The following is a 20,480-nucleotide window of genomic DNA, read 5'->3' on the forward strand; positions in this document are numbered from 1 at the left end:
AGCCACTGCAGATGTTTGGGTCCAGAGAACAAACAGAAAGTTAGCAAGTGTTCACATTGGACGAGCTGGAACTACATAATATTTGGCATTTTTACTTTAAAGAAATAGATAATAATTTGATGAATCAATCATGTAAATATACTGTTTGGTACATTTTCTGTTCATACTTTATGAACAAACAGTTGGATAGTTGCAGCAGTTAAATTCCAACATGCCATGTCTGGTGCTGTAAAGTCTAAACACACTGAGAGCTCTCTCCATGTAAGGATGTGAAGCAGAGGAATGTTTGGATAGATTCAGCTCGTGACTAACATTCATTCTGTCTAATCCGGCAGATAAATAGATTATAAGGCATGTTGTATTTATTTAAAACGTATTGTCCAGAATGCTCTCTCTGAGGCTTTCAGTGGATTTGTCAAACTCAGACTTCATCTAAACATCAGCTCTCCAATGAAATTCCCTTCCGCGTGCGTGTGCGCGCCCCCCAAACGAGTTCGTGCGTGTGTCGAGATTAAACGGGCGGCTCCTCGACCACGAGTTGACCCAGGCTGATATTGAGACTTTCTGATTGAGATTATTATCTGAAGTTTACAGTCTCTGGAAAACGCTTGAATTCCTGACAGAGTCGAGGTGCAGCTCACAGATTTCACTTTGTCCGCACAGTCGCCGCGGTGAGTCATTTGTTTCTACTTTTCTGAAGGTTTAGAGGTAAGGTGTGTAAAGCACATAAGTATCGCAACATTTGAAGGCCTGCTTAACGTTGCAGCTGACGTGTGTTTTCGAAACAAAATAACTCAAAGTAAGGAAAGTCAAATGACAAGTATAGTCTGGTAAAGGTTAAATAAGAGAACAATGTGCTTTAAGCATCAATAGTAAAAGTATGTATGGTCCCTTCACTACTCAGAGTTTAATATTATTTTTATCATAAATTGGACCAAAATCGCAAATTAATTTAGATATAAAGTGGAAGGTGCACTTTTTTGAGGTACTTGTTGATATGGTTAGTTTCTGCTTTATTCTGAGGCATATCTTGTAAATTATTTTTCAATCCACTACGTTTAAACGATTACTTAAATTACCGTATTTGCACATTCAAAATATAATATTAAATGCAAACAATAAGTAAACAATTATGTATTGCAGATTAAGATTAACCTAATTGAACCCTGGAAGAAATTCACAGCAAATAAAGTAAATCAAGAATAGCCCATGCCTTTACCAGTTTTAGATTAAAAATAATGCATCAACATTTATAATTGAATAGCACAATATAGGTTAAGAAATGGGCCGTTTTCCATAGCCTACTAGGGATTGCTTTTGGTCGACATTTGGATTAGCATAAAAAAGTTAACAATTAAATGCAGGACTTTTAATTTGGTTTTTACACTGTGGTAATACAACTGCAGAATTTCCCCTTTGAAAACAGCATTTTAATTGTGTGTCCAGTGGAGCAAATAGTATCTTCTTATTGGTTCGATTTAATAAGAACACATTTTTTGGTTTGTAAAATATCAATGTGTGAGCAAATAACAATAGACAGTAATGTAATCGAGTTAAAACTACAATGTTTCCCTCTTCGTAGGACATTAAGCTGCATGAAAAGGAAATACTCAAGCAAAGTACAAGTACCTCAAAAAGTACATAGGTAATTGAATTTACATTCAAGCACTGTTCAAGAAAAACCTCTTCGATTCGATTTCCTTCAGTAAAATTCTACCATGTATTGTTGTCTTTGTTTTGGGAACCCAAAATGTGGATTGGTGTTACACTAAAACAAGAGTTTAGTCTGAGTGTTATTAATTTGTATTTGCTGATGTTTATTGTGTGTGATTAGTAAAAGTAATCCTCACTTACATCACACAGCTGTCCTATCCAAACAGTAAATGTCTTCTTTAGCTCAGGGCCATATTTACACAAACTCCTCTCTTGTCTTTTTTTATGTTTTATTGCTCTTAATATGAAATAGTTTGGGAACGCAGTCATGGATGCTTCACCAAACAGGTGGGATGTAACAACTGAAATTTGGATTTAAGCTACAATCTTAAATATTGTGCTATTTTTCCACAGCGTGGTCATTCACTGACACTGTTTAAAACACTGATAAACATTCCTGAGCTCTGTGAAGACGCCTTCTGTGAAGACTCACTTGTTTGACAGCTATTTCCTGCATTTAAAAAGAGCGTTGGAGTTAAAAGTAAGCCTTCAACAACTGTCTTCTGCTCTCTGCCTTTTTATTGCAGGAAAAAATGGCGATGATTTCAGGGTTCATCTTTCTGTGCATGCTCCAAGCTGCAGTTCCTCAGGGTCTGACACCTCGGGGACCCAGGCCGATACCTGGGCGAGGGGACAGTCCGGGGCCGACTCCTCCTCCTCTGCCGCCCATACCCAGACCTGAAGGTTGTAACAGTGAGTTTCGAGCCACTTCCTTTCAGCTAAATATAGAATATCTTAATAAAGTTATTTCCCTAAAAGTTAAGGCAATTTCATGGTGTAACAAGTACTCAGGTCCTTAACTCAAGAAAAGTGCTACATTTCTGTAAATATTATAATAGAAGTATTGATAACAAAATGTTAACTATGAAAAGTAACCCATTATGTAGAATGAGAACCATTATGGAGGATTTTTATTGATGAACCTAATATATAAGAGGTTTGCTCAGATGTTGTATTGGTCAAGGCGGAGTCCATTCGTATTGCTCTATATACATTAGGTGTTGGAGGTTTGAATCTATAACAGTATCATAAACTGATACTTTGTTTTGTATGAACAATGACAATCTGGAAAGTAACCAGCAAATAGCTTTGGGTAAAAATATGCAGTCAAATAAAAACTATATTTCCCTGTGTAATGTAGATGAGTTTAGGTCAAGAAAAAAAACGTGAAACCAGTCGTGGAAGATGCATTTAGATGATTTACTTATATACTTATATACTGAGATGTTGTGAAATGACTAACAATTAAGTGTTGCCAAATAATGTCAACTGATTTATCTGTTTATTGAATAATCCTTTCAGCTCCACTTGACTTGTTTAGTTTAATGTTTACAAAGCATCATATTTTAAAAGCTCTTTTTATATTTTGTGTGCAAAGTTCTGAATTCGTGAAGAAAATAGTGCACCCTAAATGTTCCTCTGAAAAGTAGAGGAAGAATATCTCAAAACTAAACCAAAGAATACACCCAAGTGAAGTAAAAAATACCTCAAACCTGAATATAAACACAGCACTTGAGTACAAGCACATTGTTGCTTTCCACCCCTACATGTAGTCGTGCAACAAATTACAGCAGAGCAGTTAACTTTTGCCACTTTCTCTCCTCCAGCTGGGATCATTGAGTGTCCCATCAAGCTGTTTTTCACCCTGGACACCTCGGAGAGCATCGCTTTACAGGAGTCCCCGCCTGGGAGCCTGGTGAGAAAAGTCCTGGAGTTCACCAAGATGTTTGCCCAAAAGCTGGACGACGAGGAGTACAGAGGTCAGATCCAGATCTCCTGGTCCATAGGAGGCCTGAACTTCTCCGAGACGCAGCATGTCTTCAGTCAGTTCACAACAAAGGAGAACTTCATCAGGAACCTCAACGGGATTATATACAAGGGCAGAGGCACGCACACAGACTGCGCCATCAGGAAAATGACTCACCATATGACCACCCACTACTCCCAGAAGAAGGCCGTCCTCTTCTCTGTGGTCATCACCGACGGGCATGTGACAGCAGAGAAGTGTGGAGGGATAAAGGCGGAGGCAGACAAAGCCCGCGAGAAAGGGATCCAGATTTTCTCAGTGGCCGCGTCCAGGAACGTCGATGAGCTGGGGTTGAGGGACATCGTCGGCTCTCCCACTGAACTGTACCGAGACGACTACATAGCCGTGGACATCGCTGACGGGAAACCAGAGATAAAGACGCAGTCCATCGATCGTATCATAAAAATCATGGTGTTCTAAACGTTTTCGTTTTTTCACCTTGAATGAGAGCTGTATTTTCACTACAGGATTATCATGGGCAAAATAATTCATGATTACTTTATTATGACATTATATTACAAGAAAATCTGAAATAATTATAATATTGCGATTTTTTTTTTATGCCATTTGTCTCTTTTTTTAGGTTGAGAGATGATGTAACCATAAAGGCACACACAATAATGATTTAAGAAGAGCTTTATCTTAAAATGATAATATCATAATGTGTTTTATTAATATGAAATCTAAATCAAAACATTTAAATATCACGGTTATCGTCAATACCGGCAAAAAGTGTCACCCCTAACTTGAATGCTTATACTTTTTTCAGATTTAAATTCAAAATGACAGTATCATTGCTATGTACTTTTGACTTACTGTTGTCTTGTCTTTGCAGAAATATCAAGCCTACTTACAGGTATGAAAGACCTTGACATTATTATTGATATATTAAATAAGACAAATAATTAAATGTTTGTCTTAAAAAATGTTCTGGTGTTCTCAGTTTTCATGCGTTGGTATGGTTTAATATTGTTTTTTTATACTCTTTGATTGTGTAGTGTTTTGAACATAAATGCTTTCAAACTCCTGGGATCCATGGACCGATAGGGAAAAAAGGTCCAAAGGTGAGTATAGACATACAAAATCAAATCAACATTATATAAATAATGTATATTTCTGCTTGACTATACTTTGTTTAGTTGAAATGCCGATATTTTCACTTATTTCTAGGGTATGAAAGGAGACAGAGGTCATACTGGGCCAAGAGGTGCGAATGGTCAGCTGGTAGGAAGAAGTCTGCATTGTTATTACACTCGGAATTCTGTAAAATCAATATTATATTGTTTTAATTCTGAGTGTGTTTGTATTACAGGGCGATCCTGGCATTGAAGGTCCAATCGGACAACCTGGTTCAAAGGTTTGCTGAGGTCTCTTATTGATGATGTTATGTACTAAGTTATTGGTATTCTTAATTTCACTAACATGTCCCTCTTTGCTCTGATATAGGGAGAGATTGGTTCAAATGGTGACAGGGTGAGAGAAACATCTTTATATCCCAGCTTTATCTGTCAAATTAAATTAAATGCTGTTAAATTAATGGTTTTGCTGTTCATCGTCAGGGGGAAATCGGATCAGGTGGAGCAAAGGTAAATAATGTTTATAGTTTGTGCTCGCACATATTTTATATTAGAACATGTCAGTGTTTGCATACTGTTGTTAATCAACTGTCTTCTCTGACGTTTAAATATTCAGGGTGTGGCAGGAGGACCTGGTATGAATGGAACTGATGGTCAAAAGGTGAGTCTACGACAACAAAGTAAATATAGTACATTAATTAATCTGTTCATTATACTGATATAATATTATTGTCTTTGGGACATCTTTAGGGTAAAATGGGACGAATCGGAGCTCCTGGTTGCAAAGGGGATTCAGGTGACAAGGTAAGTAAAGTAGTTTGGTGAATTAATTAAAATGTTGCCCTAAAGTGCCGTTTAATTTTTTCAAATAAGGTGAAATGTTTTTATTAATGTTCCAGTTCCATGGATTGTAAAATTAATTATATTTAATCTAATAATTAAATATGATTCATTTTACAATCCATCAGATATACAGTTACAAAGAATAATTTGTTGTTTACTGAAATATCTTATCTGATTTTCTGCCTAAAAGGGACCAGATGGTTACCATGGAGATGTTGGTGACAGTGGGCTACATGGTGACAACGGAACAAAGGTCTGTGTGAAACCAAAACTGGAATCTGTCTCGTCTCTAACACGTTTTTACGACAGGAAAGGTCTCCACCTCCAGCGGGAAAAACATTCCACCATTTTCTGCATGTTTTAACTGTTGCAAATATGTATTAGTAGATTTTTAGTATTGTATGTTTGTTTGTTTGTTTAGGGTGACGGAGGACTTCCAGGAAAGTCAGGTCCCTCTGGCCCTAGTGGAGAACAAGGACCAAAGGTACACTTTAAATTTAACACAAGAGAAAACACAGTCAGAAAAAAATGAAAATGTTCCTGAACTGCAAAACAAACCCTGAAATCTATGTGTGTCAGGGTGAAGACGGAAATGCTGGAAATCCAGGACTGCCTGGAGAAAAGGGACCTTCGGTACAGAACAAGTTTTCCTTTCGTGATCATTACTTGAATGATATATACCTGTAAGTTAATGTTACAAAGCTGAGTCTGATATAAAACCACCATCTCTTGCAGGGGCCTCCTGGAACACGTGGACCAAGAGGCGAAGGGGTATCTCAACTACCAAAATATACATTATCATTATAAAAATGTACCCTAGTTGGTTTTAATAATCATCAAATAAATATTAACAGGGAAGGAGAGGAGACTCTGGAACAAAAGGAGGGCTGGGTAACGATGGGCTAAAGGGAGAGAAGGTAAGTCCAGCGCCCAGAAAAAGAAAAAAAAATTCTTAAACCAACCTCGTGAAGCTGCAAAAATGTAAAATCTATGAATATTCCTCTGAAATATGACTTAATTAAATGTAATACATTTCAAACTAAGTGTAACATGCTTGAAAAGAAACATGCAAGGACGAACATGGTGGTAAAAATGAAACATTAACAGAACAACGGATCTGTGGGAACTTCACAAGAGAATTCAACTCCCACAAGTTTCAAATCCCTCTGTCTAGTCTAGTCCACATAACGTTGCTAAACACTTCCTTGTCCTGTTCTCAGGAAAATTAGTCCCACATTCTGCAGATTTAATGGCTCTCTGTTGCATATTGTTAACATTACTTGATGATTAATGTTTCATTGTAAATCCTGACTCAATCATTTACTTATTCAGGGCGAGCTAGGGCCAGAGGGACTCAGAGGCCGGCCAGGAGAAGATGGACTAAAGGGCGCAAAGGTGAGGGGATTGTGCTGTGGGCTGATTCTGGCAGAGGGATGACTCAGCAGCTCTCTAAGAAATCTGCAAGTCTTCCTCAGACCATCAATACTGAACTGAATGTCCTGACTGTGCTGCCAAAAAAAGCCTGAGTGAAGACTGTTATTGTAAAAACAGGTTTTTTCTGGTATTTTTGTTTTTTTACAAGCGTTTTTAAAAGAAAGTAGTGTGCATTGCCAAATTCACATCAACATAAGTAGGTCAGTTTTTCTCTGGAGTCGAGGTGATGCCCAGTGATGACGTTTTCGTTCTCTTCCAGGGAGATCTAGGGCTCCCAGGACCGAGGGGTCAGCCCGGAGAAACAGGCAGCCCCGGAGGAAACGTATGTTGTTTGTACCCTCATCATCATCAACACTGCTCATTGTTGGAGCTTGAGTTTTGAAAAAATATCTTTTTTTCTGTACATTTCAGGGCAGCCTTGGAAATCAAGGAGATCTAGGACCAAGGGGAGACTTTGGGCCCCCTGGACCAAAAGTAGGTAACAATATTCTGTTCCTCACTTTCAATATGGCATCTTTTAAAATGCGCATTTTGTGAATTATGTATTTCTTTTAAAGGGTGACAACGGAAGAACAGGATTCAACTACCCTGGATCGAGAGGATCCACTGTACGGTTTTCTGTTTACCACACACAATATTCTTGCATATGTTGCATACCTGAGTCTAAAGTACCTCTGATCTTTCCAGGGAGACAGAGGGGATCCCGGTAGAAGAGGACCCAGGGGGGGAAGAGGTGATTGTGGGGCCAAAGGAGAACTTGGAAACAAAGGAACACCAGGAGGGCCTGTAAGATTAATAACTTAAAAAGTTGAATTTGATGTCTAGAAAAGACAACATTAAAACATGCGATGCTTAAGTTTAGCTGAAGCAGATAGCTGAGACGTCACTCGATATTGTACCAGGTGTAGTTTCTCCTTTAGAAACACACCAACAGTCCAAAGGGATGCATTAGGATGTTTTGTTAAGCAATAACGTGCCTAGAGTACATGGAGGCTGAAAACACTTTGAAAAACACATTACATTAATGTTATGAGGAACATTCTGCTAATCTTCTGAAGAAAAATGTAGTATTGGCTTTAATCAGATGCAGACATTAATGAAACATCTTACTTAAGACAAATGAGTCACCTTCATTTTAAAATGTTTTCTGTGCAGGCGGACCCAGGTCAGCCGGGTGAGCCAGGAAAGAGAGGACCCAGAGGAAACCCTGGATCTGATGTAAACACCAGCACAAACACTCAAATAATGACTTGACCATGCGTGCAAATTTGAGCTCCAATTGCACTTTCTCTCTCTGTGTGTAGGGCGACCAAGGACCAGTGGGCGATCCTGGGCTCAATGTGAGTCAACTTTAAAAAAGCCACACTGTTTGAAAATCCGTAAATAATTAGATTTGCCTGGTTGTATCTAATATGCACACCTGTCACCACAGGAATGCGATGTCATGACTTACATCAGGGAGACGTGTGGTTGTTGTGGTAAATATCTCCACCGATCAAACACAGCTACATTGTTTTATTTATTTTGAATTACTGATCCTGTTCTTGTGTTTTGTCTCAGACTGTGAGAAGCACTGTGGACCTCTGGACATTGTATTTATAATTGATAGCTCAGAGAGTGTGGGGCTGACAAACTTCACCCTGGAAAAGAACTTTGTTATCAACACCATCAACAGGCTGGGATCTATGGCAACCGATCCTGCGTCATTAACCGGTACAGTGAAGCAAAGCCGCAGCCCAGACCACCCTGCAAATCTCTCTGCACACACATTTTCAAGTGTCAAGAAGTAGAGTTTGCCATTAAAGATTAACTGTTGCCAAAGAATGAGTCACTAAATCCAAATGCAATATACATATTGGGTTGAATACAACATTACAGTAACCCACTTTGGCACTACACTCGTCTTTGACAGTACCGGCAGACTGTGATTGTCAGATTTATACATTTTCAGCCATCTAAAGTGTAACTAGTTAATTTTCCTGTGATTTGTTGAGAGTAACAACTAATAGAGCAAAGCCAGCTTGATCTGCACCACTTGACTTGTCTCCCTCTTTCAGGCACAAGAGTCGGAGTTGTACAATTCAGTCACAACGGGACCTTTGAAGCCATTCGTCTCAATGACCCCAAAATCAACTCCATGTCTGCTTTTAAAACAGCAGTGAAGAACCTAGAGTGGATTGCTGGGGGCACCTTCACACCCTCAGCCCTCAAGTTCGCCTACGACAACCTCATCAGGGACGGCAAGCGAGCCCAGGCCAAAGTATCTGTGGTGGTGATCACAGATGGCCGCTTTGACCCACGCGACAATGAGAATCTGCTGCAGTACCTTTGCAACGATGACGATGTGGTGGTGAATGCGATTGGGGTTGGTGATATGTTTGAGAAGACACAGGATAATGAGATCCTGGAGTCGATTGCGTGCAACAAAAAGGAACGCGTCACTGGGATGAGGCGTTACGCTGACTTGGTGGCTGAGGACTTTATACAGACGATGGAGGCTGTGCTTTGTCCCAGTAAGTCCTGTACCCTTACACACAGCAGAATGACAATAGAGTTGAAGCCCATTGTTAGCAGCCCCCGTTTGGCACATTGAAGTTTCAGACATTCTCAAGTGTGATATTTCATGACATATCCCTTAAGCTTGTGTAAACCATGGGCCTTATTCTTAGGCATCTAACCAAAAAGCCCATTAAAAATGTTTGACTTTGAGACAAGCGAATAGAAGTCCTAAAATGCTTACTTCCATGTTTAATGATTTGTTTCTGCACCAAGTATACAGGTTCTGCTTACCCGTTTTCTAACCTAAATCCATTTATTTCACTTCTAGATCCTGTGGTTGTGTGCCCTGATCTTCCCTGTAAAAGCGGTAGGTGTTATTCACGGCTAGATGATTTGTTAATTGTACAATGGATTGCAGCGCAGTGATTTATTCATTTTATTTATTTGCAGAACCTGATGTAGCTCCGTGTGTCCAGCGACCAGTGGATCTGGTATTTTTACTGGATGGCTCAGAGCGCCTGGGGACGGAGAACTTCCGGTATGTCCGTGAATTTCTGCAAAAGGCGGCAGACCGACTGAGTCTGGCTGCGAGCAAGACTGATCGAATGCGAGCTCGCTTGGCACTGATAGAGTTTGGTAACGAGAACCTCGTGGCCTTCCCTCTCACACACGACCCTACTGTTATCGCCAATGGCATAGCACGCTTGCAATATATGGATTCTTCTTCGAGCGTAGGGCCGGCCATCATCCACACCATCGACAAAGTCTTGGGTAAAAGAAATGCTCGCCTGACAAGACGCAACGCAGAGGTTTCATTTGTTTTCATCACAGACGGCGTCACTGACAGCAAAGACCTGGACGAGGCAGTCAGTGCGATGCGCGGGGCACAGGTGGTCTCCACAGTGGTAACCACAAGAAGTGACGTTGACCAAAAAGTCCTAATGAAGCTGGCCATGGACGACCGGCACGCCATCTTTAAAGTAAAAGACTTTGCGGATATGTCCCAGTCCAGTTTGTTTGACCGTTTCGTCCAGTGGGTGTGTTAAAGAGCGGCCACTAGTCATACTGGTGCTATTGCTGTTTATCTAGCATTTTAATATAAGATACTGGTTTACTGCGATTCTACTTTGCACTTTTCAATTAGCAAATGACAACATACCATTGTGCTTTACTACATTTGTCAGGAAAACTGTATTCATTTGCAATGGTTTGTTATATATTTTGAAAAAATTACACAAGTGGAGCATTAAGCTTTAAGATATTAAACCAGCAGTTTATTGGACAAGACGGTGCTCTCTTTTGTAAAGTCACAAAGGGTTTGAAGTGCAAATAAAAATCTTGAGATTTTAAACATTCATTGTTCCGACATTACTGATAATTAACATTGAAATTAGAACTCAGTATAAAATAATTTTGATTTTAAGACAAACACATGTAAAGCCCTCAACAACCAGTTATTCTTATTAATTTCAGTTTAGTTCAACACAGTTCTGCATTCATTATCACCAGTTATACGTCAGGGGTCCCCAAGTTGGAGCAGAACAATGGACGGCTGAATTGGATTGGTCTATCCGAGCTGAATGATGCATTCTTCTCGTTTCCCTGCATGTCCGCTGCAGACCTTCCCTATTTTCTTACATCATGTCCAGCTGTGTAGGAAGAGAAAAAAAAAGTAAGACTGGAGAGTTTATATAAAACGTCTCAACAGGCCATCTTCCAAATATACAGGAAATGGTTCTAACGTGGGTTTTGGGCACTGCAGTTAAATATTTAAAACCTGAAAAGTCAGAATTAAACTTGCCAAGTCATCAACATCTCCAGTATCTTCAGCAGGAGGTGCAGCTGCCTCTTCCTTCTTCTCCTCAGTAACCAGAAACTGAGAACAAAATAAGCTTCAGTTAGTAGGACGGCCACCATTTTGAATATAAACAGGGTTTGTTTACTCAACAGCTCACAATGGTTTAAATCGAGGAGTCACCTGATTAGATTCACTTTTGGACACAGTGCTTCCTTCAACCTCGTCCTTGCTGATCAGTGTTATGGCATCTGCCAATCAACAGCAAGAATTAAGTCAAAAACATCAAGCCACTTTTAGAAAACTTGATATTCAGGCTCATTTTAAAGCATAAATCAGCTCCAACTTTTGTATCAATTGTTTTTGCAGTTTTTAAATTATAGAATTGCCTTCTCACCCCAAGGGAGGAAAGGTATTACAATAAATCCTGCAGGTGCGAGTAAAGAGGCTTATCATACCTTGAACAAGCAGGTCCCAGAAGACCTCCAGCCCTCGGTTTGGGATGCTTCTTTTCAGGGACTGCAGGTAGCCATTGTACAGACTGGCATCCCCCAGCTGAATAACGAAAGACATGCATCATTCATGATCTGTTTGAGTCTCCTAAAAACACAACTCACACAAGAGCTGGCCTCGGCTCAAGTCGCGAAATTTCAACTTACTCATTGTTATCTTCGACAGTTCGCTCATTATCTCCAAAGCAAAAACCAAAACGTTGCGTTCAAGATTTGTTCCACACAGACTCTCATATTAATCATTCATTTCCACAAATGGAAGATAGGGAACGTTTGTTTACCTTAACAGACTGCTCTCTAAAAGCCTCGATGCAGGTGATGCTTTTCATGTAGTAGTGTGTGTTCTTGTTGCCAAGTAACTGCTCTATCCTGTGAGTCAGTTGCTGACAGACTGGGAAGGACACGGAGGTCAGCACAGGCAAAGAAAAACATAAAGACAATTACAAGGGCTGAACTTGAGTCATGGCAGTTTATAATATAAACAGAAAAAAACGTTATCAGTCCAGCTCCATCGGGAAAAAAAGACGGAAGAATTTGACCTCACCCTCTCCAAATGAAAGACTCTTCTTCTTGAGCAGAGTCCGGAAGTCTCTGGCTGGATCCACGCTTCCCACCTAGTTAAGTGTTGAAAATGACAGAGGATTGAAGTGAAATGGAAATTGTAAAGTGTGCTGGTTCAAACAAGTGGTGAAGTACTCTTTTAAGAATAGCTCGTGTTTTTAAAAAGCGGTTGTCTCTCTAGGATTATTATGCAGTCCAGCTCCCCTGATACTCACCGAAGTAACAGGGCCTTCAGCGATGTTAGCCAGGCTATAATCCTCCTCGTCTTCCTCTTCTTTGGCCTTCTTGGCACCTGGCTCCTCAGAGCTGTAAACGGCCAAAGGGGTCATTATAACTCAGATGAATTTACACATCTATTTCATCAGACAGGGGAGGGACGAGTAGTTTAAAGGTTGCAGACTTGCACTCCGTCTAGCAACGGAAACGGAATCTGCCCATTTAATTCAAGAAGTTTGAGGCAGACTAGAGATTGTTTCTACACAGAGTTTTACTTTTCTAGCATTTAGGATAATGTTGATCTTAATAGAATACATTAAATGGTATTTAAGCCTTTCTATTGTACAGACAATGCAATGTGGTTATGTTGCAGACCCATTTAAGAGGGTTTCTCATTGACAATGGCCTGATAAAGGTCTAACAACACAAATACATGTATTTTCTTTGCAATTTTGACAGTTGGGGTAGTTTGAATATTGAAAATTGTTTTATAATCTGTAAAACCTTGGCACAGACACTACTGTTTTTGATAATTTGACATAGTCTTGTAATATAATAATGAGTCATTTTGACAGATCAAATACTTTTCACTCCATGACTAACAGCTCTGTCTGTAACATCAAATACCCACCACCACACTTAATTCAACTTACTCTTTGCCAAATATCTGTGCACTAGTCTTGACCTTCTTCTTCTTCTCCACTTCTGTGAGAGGAAACTTCCTCTTCACCTCCTCGAGTGGAGCCTGGCAGCGTTCAGTAATGACATCAGGGCGCTCGAGAACAGCCTTCAGCCACGGCTCCATGGGGGGAAGCGGGGTGCCGGGACATACTGCCCGATGATGCACACACTGAAGGAAATGTCGGTAAGGTGGGTGAGACGGACAGTAACTGAGGAAGAATAAATCCACATTGAGTATCAACAGCTTCTAGCTGGTGAAGCTCCAGTCAGAGACATCACGTCTTTTTTTGAGGTCATGAAAAAAAAAAAAATGACTTCTCTGTCTCTCCAATACAAAGTGCAGTACCTGGAAGTGCCTCTGGAAGGAAGGGTTGGGAATGTTATGGACCTTGTACATATCCTTTTCATCCCCGTTTTCATCCTTCTCTACCAGCATCATGGAGTCAATAAGAGAGTCCACAGCAGACAGCTGGGTGTCTAGGGGAATCACATAACACACACAAATACATTCAAGTCCATTCCTGCATCTCTCACTGAAGTAGTCAAAATGATTTAGATTAAGAAATATATGTACACATTGTCGATCACGTTACACAATGTAAAAGCAGTTTTTTCACTTGAAGGGGCAACAATGTCATGTTCAGACCTTTATATATACAGTCTATGGTTCAGACCCGCAGGTCTAAATAGGTTAGCTGCTGCTGTGATCATGATCAGAAAGCTCCCTCTTGTGGAGAATCTGCAGTCAGTTTTGTGAGTTATCAGTTAATTCTATGAGGCGTTTAGTACCTGACGGAGTGAACTTTTTGTTGTTTTCAAGGGAAGGGAATGTATACTGTCTCAGGTCTTCCATGAAGGGCAGCTGAACGTACATCAGGCACTATTGAGGAGGAGAGACAGATCATTAGCACTGTGCTATATGACAGATTAAATAAAAACAGCATGTTTAGCATTCTGTGATGTCACCTCATAGTCCAGCTTGATGCACGGGAAGGCTGCTCCTACTTGAGGGTTGCAGCGTCGGTCATACGCGTAACGTATAATGGCCACCATGTTGAGTTCATCTAGTGCTCGGATGAGAGCGGACAGTGCAACTCCTGCATGCTGCAGAACAGTAGGAACACAGACAGGTCAGTATCAACGTGCAGTCACCAGCAACATGTCGGGTCTCTCCATTCTCACCTCATCATCTCTGCCAGGAAAAATCTTGATGACTTGAGTCCCCATGAACTGATGGCGACGTATCTGCAGACAGATGAAAACAATTAAGCAACCAGTTAAGTATTAAAGTAGGGATTTCCTTATCACTAGTATATTTTAACTGATAAGTATTGGATGTATTGAGTAGGAACCCTAGCCTCTTTTTACCGTAACAATTTGTGACAGGAAATGTCTAAAATGATACTCAATATTAAAATGACTTAAGATGGGGGAAGAAAGAAACCCTGATAGCAGATCACAGTAGCATAACGTATTATACCATGTTCTGTTTGGCGAATCCGAGAACAGCAAAGCTTTTCCCGTCGTGCTTGTATTTCATATGCTCTTGATCAATTTTGTCGAAGGGAATAATATCACTTCCATAACGAAAACCTGTGGACAAGAAAAACAATGTTTTGGGAATTATTAAGTGATAAGTTCAACATTGAGTTATTTAATTAGAAAATAACTTTCTCACCTTGGATGGTATCCTCCTTTGGCACCTCTGTCTCATTGTCATCATCCAGGCAGTAGACAGTCTCTCTCTTCACGTCCTCCTTCTGGTTTGATTGAGCATCGACTGTAGCCCATATCTTCTTCAGTTTCTCTTCCGTCACCTGGAATATGGTAAGTAGTGGTTGCTGATGAGAAAACCTTCATGTGTTTCACTATTACTGACAGGCTGTCATCTGTGTATTTAAATTACTCAAAAGGGAGGTTAAAGAAATGTCAGAGATTCCTTTCAAATTCACTAAGTGAATGAGCAAAACTACACATTAACTCATAACTAAACAGTACTATTAAAAATTACTTTGAGTCAAAATATACATACTGGGAAAAACTTGATTTGTATTCATGTTATAATAATACAAATAAAACAACAATCTTGACATTAATAGCAGTAAGAAATAAGTGGAATACATGTTGCTACAAGGTCTCACAAAGCAGATTTTACAGTAACGGCAGTGACATGATAACATGTGGAGTAGCACTTTTCCCAGAAAGGAACTCAATATGTTTACAGTCAAAGAGCTGTGTAATGTGCATATAGCAGAGGTGTGGACTCGAGTCACATGACTTGGACTCGAATCAGACTCGAGTCACCCATTTGATGACTTGAGACTCAACTTGACAAAATCACAAAACACTTGCGACTCGACTTGGACTTGAACACCAATGACTCGGGACTTGACTTGGACTTGAGCCTTCGGACTTGAGGTGACTTGATCATTTAATTCAGAGGTCTCCAACACGCCGATCACGAGCTGCCGCTAGAAGAGCAGACTCCCGTTGGGGAGAGCAGAATCTCCAGCCGCTCCTACTCTTGCTGAGAATCCTTGCAGGCAGGGGCGGGACTTTATTTAGGGCCACCATGCGGCCAATCATATGCGAGGACACACTAGGATCATACCATTATGTGAAAGAAGGGTGGGGGGCACAGCAGGTGTAGTGGTACAGGCCAGCTGGACAGAGCTACGGGGAGCCGGATTTAAATGCAAGCGCGTCGGAAACAGTCAAGAAATGAGCGAAAACCCAAAAAAGAAGCAGCGTCTGGCTGCATTTCAATGATATTGGGGAAAGCAAAGCTGAGTGCAGGATTTGTAAAATGAAAATAACCTTCAGAGAAGGTTTTTCGTAACCACTCAGGATTTACTGTCAGAGGTGGGAGAAGTTCAGATCTTGTACTTGAGTAAAAGTACCAGAGTGTAGGAATACTCGGTTACAATAAAAAGTCCTGCATTCAAAATGTTACAATTAAAAGTACAAAAGTATTAGCATCAAAATATAGTTAAAGTACCACCTGCAGAGGGATCTAGATGCAGGTGTTCTCTTCCCCATAGAGACCGCCTGGCTGCACATTATCCCTTGCATAAAGATAGATTGTGGGTCCCTTATAACATGTTGTACACAGTGGAAATAAACATTCTGTCACCTCAACATCAGGGATCTTAAACTTAAACTCCTTCTGAATCAAACCGTCATGGTAGCCTTACCTTACTGATCCCTCTTAAAATAGAAAAAAACACGTTACTTTACCAGCAGAGAGAAAATGGATTATTAAATTATTAATGTGACTAATAAAGAGCAGTTTGATTATTAAGTATTATTCTGTTGATCGATGTCATTACATTTGGTTAAAAGCACATAATGACAAATTTATGACTCGTTTTGTCAAAGTTTAGGACTTGAGACTTGACTTGAACTTGCCCAACCTGACTTGAGACTCGACTTGGACTTGAGCGCAAAGACTTGACTCGGACTTGCAAAACAATGACTTGGTCCCACCTCTGGCATATAGTACATATGTATCCAGTTGTCTTCACTGTAGACTTACTGCTTTGTATCCAACAATACGGATAGACAGACAGCTGCCGATGGTCAGCTGACAGGGCCAGGCCATGGGTTTCCTCTCGATGCGCTTGAACATGCACAGCTGCTCGATTGCTTTCCTACAGCGTGAGTGAAGCACATGGAAAGCCAAGTCATATGAATTTATCCAAATAGAGATTTACAACTTTTGAGTGTAGAGATCACCATGTGGTTCAGAGAGAAAAACATATATATATATATATTAGACAAGAGAAATATCCATAGACTGTATACACTAGGAAATGTTGTGTTGTGTTAATATGAGCTAACGGACCTGAAGGAGTAAATTTCATTCAAGCCGTCCTCCTCATCCAGGCTCAGCATGATGTGTTTCACCATGTCCAGGCCACTCTGCTGTTCCCTGGACAGACCTTTTCCTGTGCCTGGGTGACCGGGGCCTCCTTCGCCAGCATCTCCTCCAACCTCTTTATCTTCCTCCGCAGGGAAGGGCAAACTGAAAAGGGTTTGGTCCGAGGAAGGATACAAAAAGGAGGGGAGGCCACCTTATTAAACAATTATAGACCCATCTCTAAATTGTCAGTTCTGGCTAAGGTTCTTGAACGCCTAGTGAGTGAACAAGTAAAGGAGTTTTTATGTACAAATGACATCCTGTCTAAACATCAGTCAGGCTTCAGAAAGCAACATAGCACCATCACTGCCACAATGAAAGTGGTGAATGATATTACGAGTATTTTAGATAATAAGCAGAGTTGTGCAGCTCTATTTGTTGACCTATCCAAAGCTTTTGATACCGTCGATCATCGCATTTTGAAGCAGAGGCTACTCAGTATTGGCATATCCAGCCATGCAGTGGGGTGGTTTGTGAACTACCTCTCTGAAAGGTCCCAATGTGTTCAGTTTGATGGGCTGTCTTCTGAGTGGTTAAACATCACTAATGGTGTACCACAAGGTTCAGTTTTAGGTCCGCTATTATTCTCTATCTATATTAATAGTTTAGGTGAAAATGTCGAAGGAGCAACCTTACATTTTTATGCGGACAATACCGTTATGTACTGTGCAGGTCCCTCCATTAACGAGGCTGTTGTTAAATTACAGGCTGTTTTAACATTATTCAGACTCAGCTCTCTGAGCTTAAGCTTCTTTTAAATGTGGATAAAACCAAGGTAATGCTCTTTTCTAAAGCTAAAGCTAAAAATACACCGGAGACTGCTTTGGATATTGTAACTACGCAAGGAATACAACTTGAAGTGGTTACCTGTTACAAATACCTGGGTATCTGGCTTGATGATTGTCTCACTTTTAAATTTCATGTAAATAACCTGCTTAAAAAGCTGAGGGTTAGGCTAGGTTTCTTTTACAGAAATAAGTCCTGTTTCTCGCTTGAGGCCAGGAAAAGGCTAGTCACTGTGACCTTTGTACCTGTGCTGGACTATGGTGATCTGGTCTATATGAATGCACTTGCCAATTACCTGAGCAAGTTAGATGCTGCGTATCACAGTGCACTGCGATTTTTGACAAATTGTAAAGCACTTACGCATCACTGTACCCTGTATACCAAGGCGGTTATGCCATCACTTACTGTACGGAGGCTCAGTCACTGGTACTTTTTCATTTACAAAGCCATGTTGGATAAACTACCATCTTATATCTGCTCCCTGATCTCTCTGCGAATTGAAAGTACTTATTGCCTGAGATCGCATGCTGTGGTTTTATTAAATGTGCCAAGTGCTAGGACTGTCTTAGGGAAGAAAGCTTTTAGATGTGCAGCTCCACTAACATGGAACAGTCTGCAAAAAGAATGGAAAATTACCAAGCTAGTACCACTACATGTTTTTAAAGCTCGCTTGGATGCTACAAAATCAGATGCTGCTGGTACCTGTACATGTGGTTAAATATGTAAATTGTAATCCCTGTACATTTTGCTGTATGATGTCCTTTTGTTGTTCTGTTGTTTATGTTTTTATGTCTTCTTGTGGAACCTACTGCTGCAGGTCTCCCTTGAAAAAGTGATCATTGATCTCAATGGGATTTTACCTGGATAAATAAAGGTTTTGAATTGAATTGACAATGTTATTAACTACACTCAATGTTCTTTACAAGAGACACATTTAATATAAGTATTGATGAACACAAATACATTATAAATCATCAGTATTCTTTAACCTTATTGGTATAATGTTTTGGGTCTATTCATATAATATCTCATTTAAAATGACACATAGTTTGTGAGTCTGAACCTTACAAGAACTGCAGGGTGATGTCGGCTTGTTTCAGGTTTTCAATAATGACATCGAGCTGCTCTGAGCTGGCCTGCGTGTTGAGGTCAGTCAGGAGGACAACGTTGAGACGATCACACTTTTTCCCCCTGAAAAGAAAACCCAACACAATGAAAAACCAACAATACCATCAGCAAAATAAACATTTTAATGGATACACATTATTTTTGTTTGTTCTTTGAATTGTGAAAACTAAGAATGTGATACAAGGAGCTTCTTACTGTGTTTCTTTCTTGAGGAGATCCATGCACACAACAAGAGCATCCAGCCCTGTAGATCGGAGTGAAGGAGGTAACATATTTTCTCACATCATATATACTGTAGAATAGCCATTACATTGTGCAACTTCACAATGATAGGTTAAAGCAAATATTGTGTCTTGTGCCACCTTAATTACACATTGAAACTAAGTATTTCACATTGATGCAACAATCACAAACAAATCCAATAAAACAACAACTAACCTTGGATGTGATATACAATTAACAAAATCACTATTCAATTTGGTTACACATTAAATTACATTCTTCTTCTTTTTTTACTTTTACCTAAACATTCTTCAAATGTAAAGTACTATAAGTTGTAGTCTTTATACAGGTTTAATGTTGGGGTTAAAGTACTGAGCAAAAGGATACAATCAGCCTGCTGACTCTCTGGATGGATCTGATTCTCTATTTCCTCCAGAAGCTCAAAGTCAGGCACCGTGAGGTGACGATGCACGCTGATGTGCTGGTACTGGTCGTCCTGCTCCAGTGAGTTGTTGGTGGAGTCTGTGCCAAACAGAACTAAAGCCAGCTCATCCTTGGTCTCTTTAAAAACCTGTGAACGACATGTTCATAGTGTGTCTAAGATGACAGAGAGCGATCCTCATGGTATTTGTTCCTCGTTTTAGGAAGACGTGTCGTAAACAATTACCTGGCGCTGGACAAACTTCTGAATTACTTTTTTGGCAAGTTCAAAGGGAGGCTCTTCACCCGGGGCGGAGTTGGACATGGAGAACCCAACATCCATGCACAACACCAACGCTGACTAAAGACAACAAACAATAAAAGAACATATTGTGTATTTCATTAAAGGCAGAACCTGGTCCTCATTCTGTCAAACCAGTACAGTTGTGTAATGTTTTGTATACAATCAATTGGGGGGCGTGACAGCGTTAGCACCAACATGTCTGAACATATCGCCGCCAAACACTGGTCACGCCGTGTAACTTCTGAAGCTCAGGATAAGAGAAACATTGTTTTTCTTGTGTTTGCAAACCTGCAGAATTAAACAGAAAACATAGGCTAACAACGCTTTACATTAAGTTAATAGTTTACTTGTAGAAAATAAAGAAAAATGAACTTACTTTGGAACCTGCCATCTTCTTTTTTCCCTCTTCCTAAGACTGCGTGTCACTCTGTTATGGCTCCGGAGAGAAATAGTGAACTACAGGAACAATAACTTGGTTCCGGTTTCCAGGGATAATTGTGCCGCATTCAGATATCATATCAGACAGCACTTTACGAAGTGGTAGAGTTTATTAGATACTAATGT

General features: G+C 40.1%; 2 protein-coding genes across 3 annotated transcripts; one reads left to right on the forward strand and one right to left on the reverse strand.

Moving 5' to 3' along the window:
- Positions 1-302: 302 nt before the first annotated feature.
- LOC117466458 (collagen alpha-2(VI) chain-like) lies at positions 303-10,727 on the forward strand. Of its 2 annotated transcripts, none has more exons than XM_034109700.2 (28): positions 303-671; positions 2,241-2,397; positions 3,321-3,931; positions 4,356-4,376; positions 4,519-4,584; positions 4,691-4,744; positions 4,833-4,877; positions 4,967-4,993; positions 5,080-5,106; positions 5,213-5,257; positions 5,347-5,400; positions 5,630-5,692; positions 5,861-5,923; positions 6,019-6,072; positions 6,175-6,210; positions 6,294-6,356; positions 6,772-6,834; positions 7,133-7,195; positions 7,285-7,347; positions 7,431-7,481; positions 7,561-7,659; positions 8,029-8,091; positions 8,178-8,213; positions 8,306-8,351; positions 8,434-8,586; positions 8,931-9,386; positions 9,701-9,739; positions 9,823-10,727. In XM_034109700.2, the coding sequence occupies exons 2-28, from the start codon at positions 2,247-2,249 to the stop codon at positions 10,416-10,418; spliced, it is 3,108 nt and encodes a 1,035-aa protein (XP_033965591.1). In that variant the 5' UTR covers positions 303-671; positions 2,241-2,246; the 3' UTR covers positions 10,419-10,727. The 2 variants fall into 2 exon arrangements, with proteins under 2 accessions (XP_033965591.1, XP_033965590.1); XM_034109699.2 differs by having other exon boundaries at positions 304-671; positions 2,241-2,406.
- On the reverse strand, positions 10,619-20,383 carry xrcc5 (X-ray repair complementing defective repair in Chinese hamster cells 5). The gene is made up of 20 exons (XM_071207131.1): positions 20,293-20,383; positions 19,860-19,973; positions 19,580-19,763; positions 19,166-19,214; positions 18,911-19,033; positions 16,982-17,161; positions 16,673-16,787; positions 14,816-14,954; positions 14,618-14,730; positions 14,320-14,382; positions 14,104-14,241; positions 13,927-14,017; positions 13,484-13,614; positions 13,110-13,306; positions 12,456-12,546; positions 12,224-12,293; positions 11,961-12,070; positions 11,626-11,722; positions 11,351-11,418; positions 10,619-11,248 (listed from the first exon to the last, which is right to left on the reverse strand). The coding sequence occupies exons 1-20, from the start codon at positions 20,305-20,307 to the stop codon at positions 11,135-11,137; spliced, it is 2,202 nt and encodes a 733-aa protein (XP_071063232.1). The 5' UTR covers positions 20,308-20,383; the 3' UTR covers positions 10,619-11,134.
- Between the last annotated feature and the right edge of the window lie 97 nt (positions 20,384-20,480).

Source organism: Pseudochaenichthys georgianus, chromosome 21 (genome assembly GCF_902827115.2).
Source record: "Pseudochaenichthys georgianus chromosome 21, fPseGeo1.2, whole genome shotgun sequence".
Classification (NCBI taxonomy): domain Eukaryota; kingdom Metazoa; phylum Chordata; class Actinopteri; order Perciformes; family Channichthyidae; genus Pseudochaenichthys; species Pseudochaenichthys georgianus.

Bases quoted from the DNA above. Each gene is read 5' to 3' on its own strand.
- LOC117466458 (XM_034109699.2), top strand. From the start codon at position 2,247: ATGGCGATGATTTCAGGGTTCATCTTTCTGTGCATGCTCCAAGCTGCA. The intron at 2,407-3,320 runs GTGAGTTTCGAG...TCTCTCCTCCAG, and splicing joins CAGACCTGAAGGTTGTAACA to CTGGGATCATTGAGTGTCCC. The intron at 5,258-5,346 runs GTGAGTCTACGA...GGACATCTTTAG, and splicing joins ATGGAACTGATGGTCAAAAG to GGTAAAATGGGACGAATCGG.
- xrcc5 (XM_071207131.1), bottom strand. The intron at 16,788-16,981 runs GTCCGTTAGCTC...CTCACGCTGTAG, and splicing joins AATGAAATTTACTCCTTCAG to GAAAGCAATCGAGCAGCTGT. The intron at 13,307-13,483 runs GTACTGCACTTT...CATTTCCTTCAG, and splicing joins CCTTCCAGAGGCACTTCCAG to TGTGTGCATCATCGGGCAGT.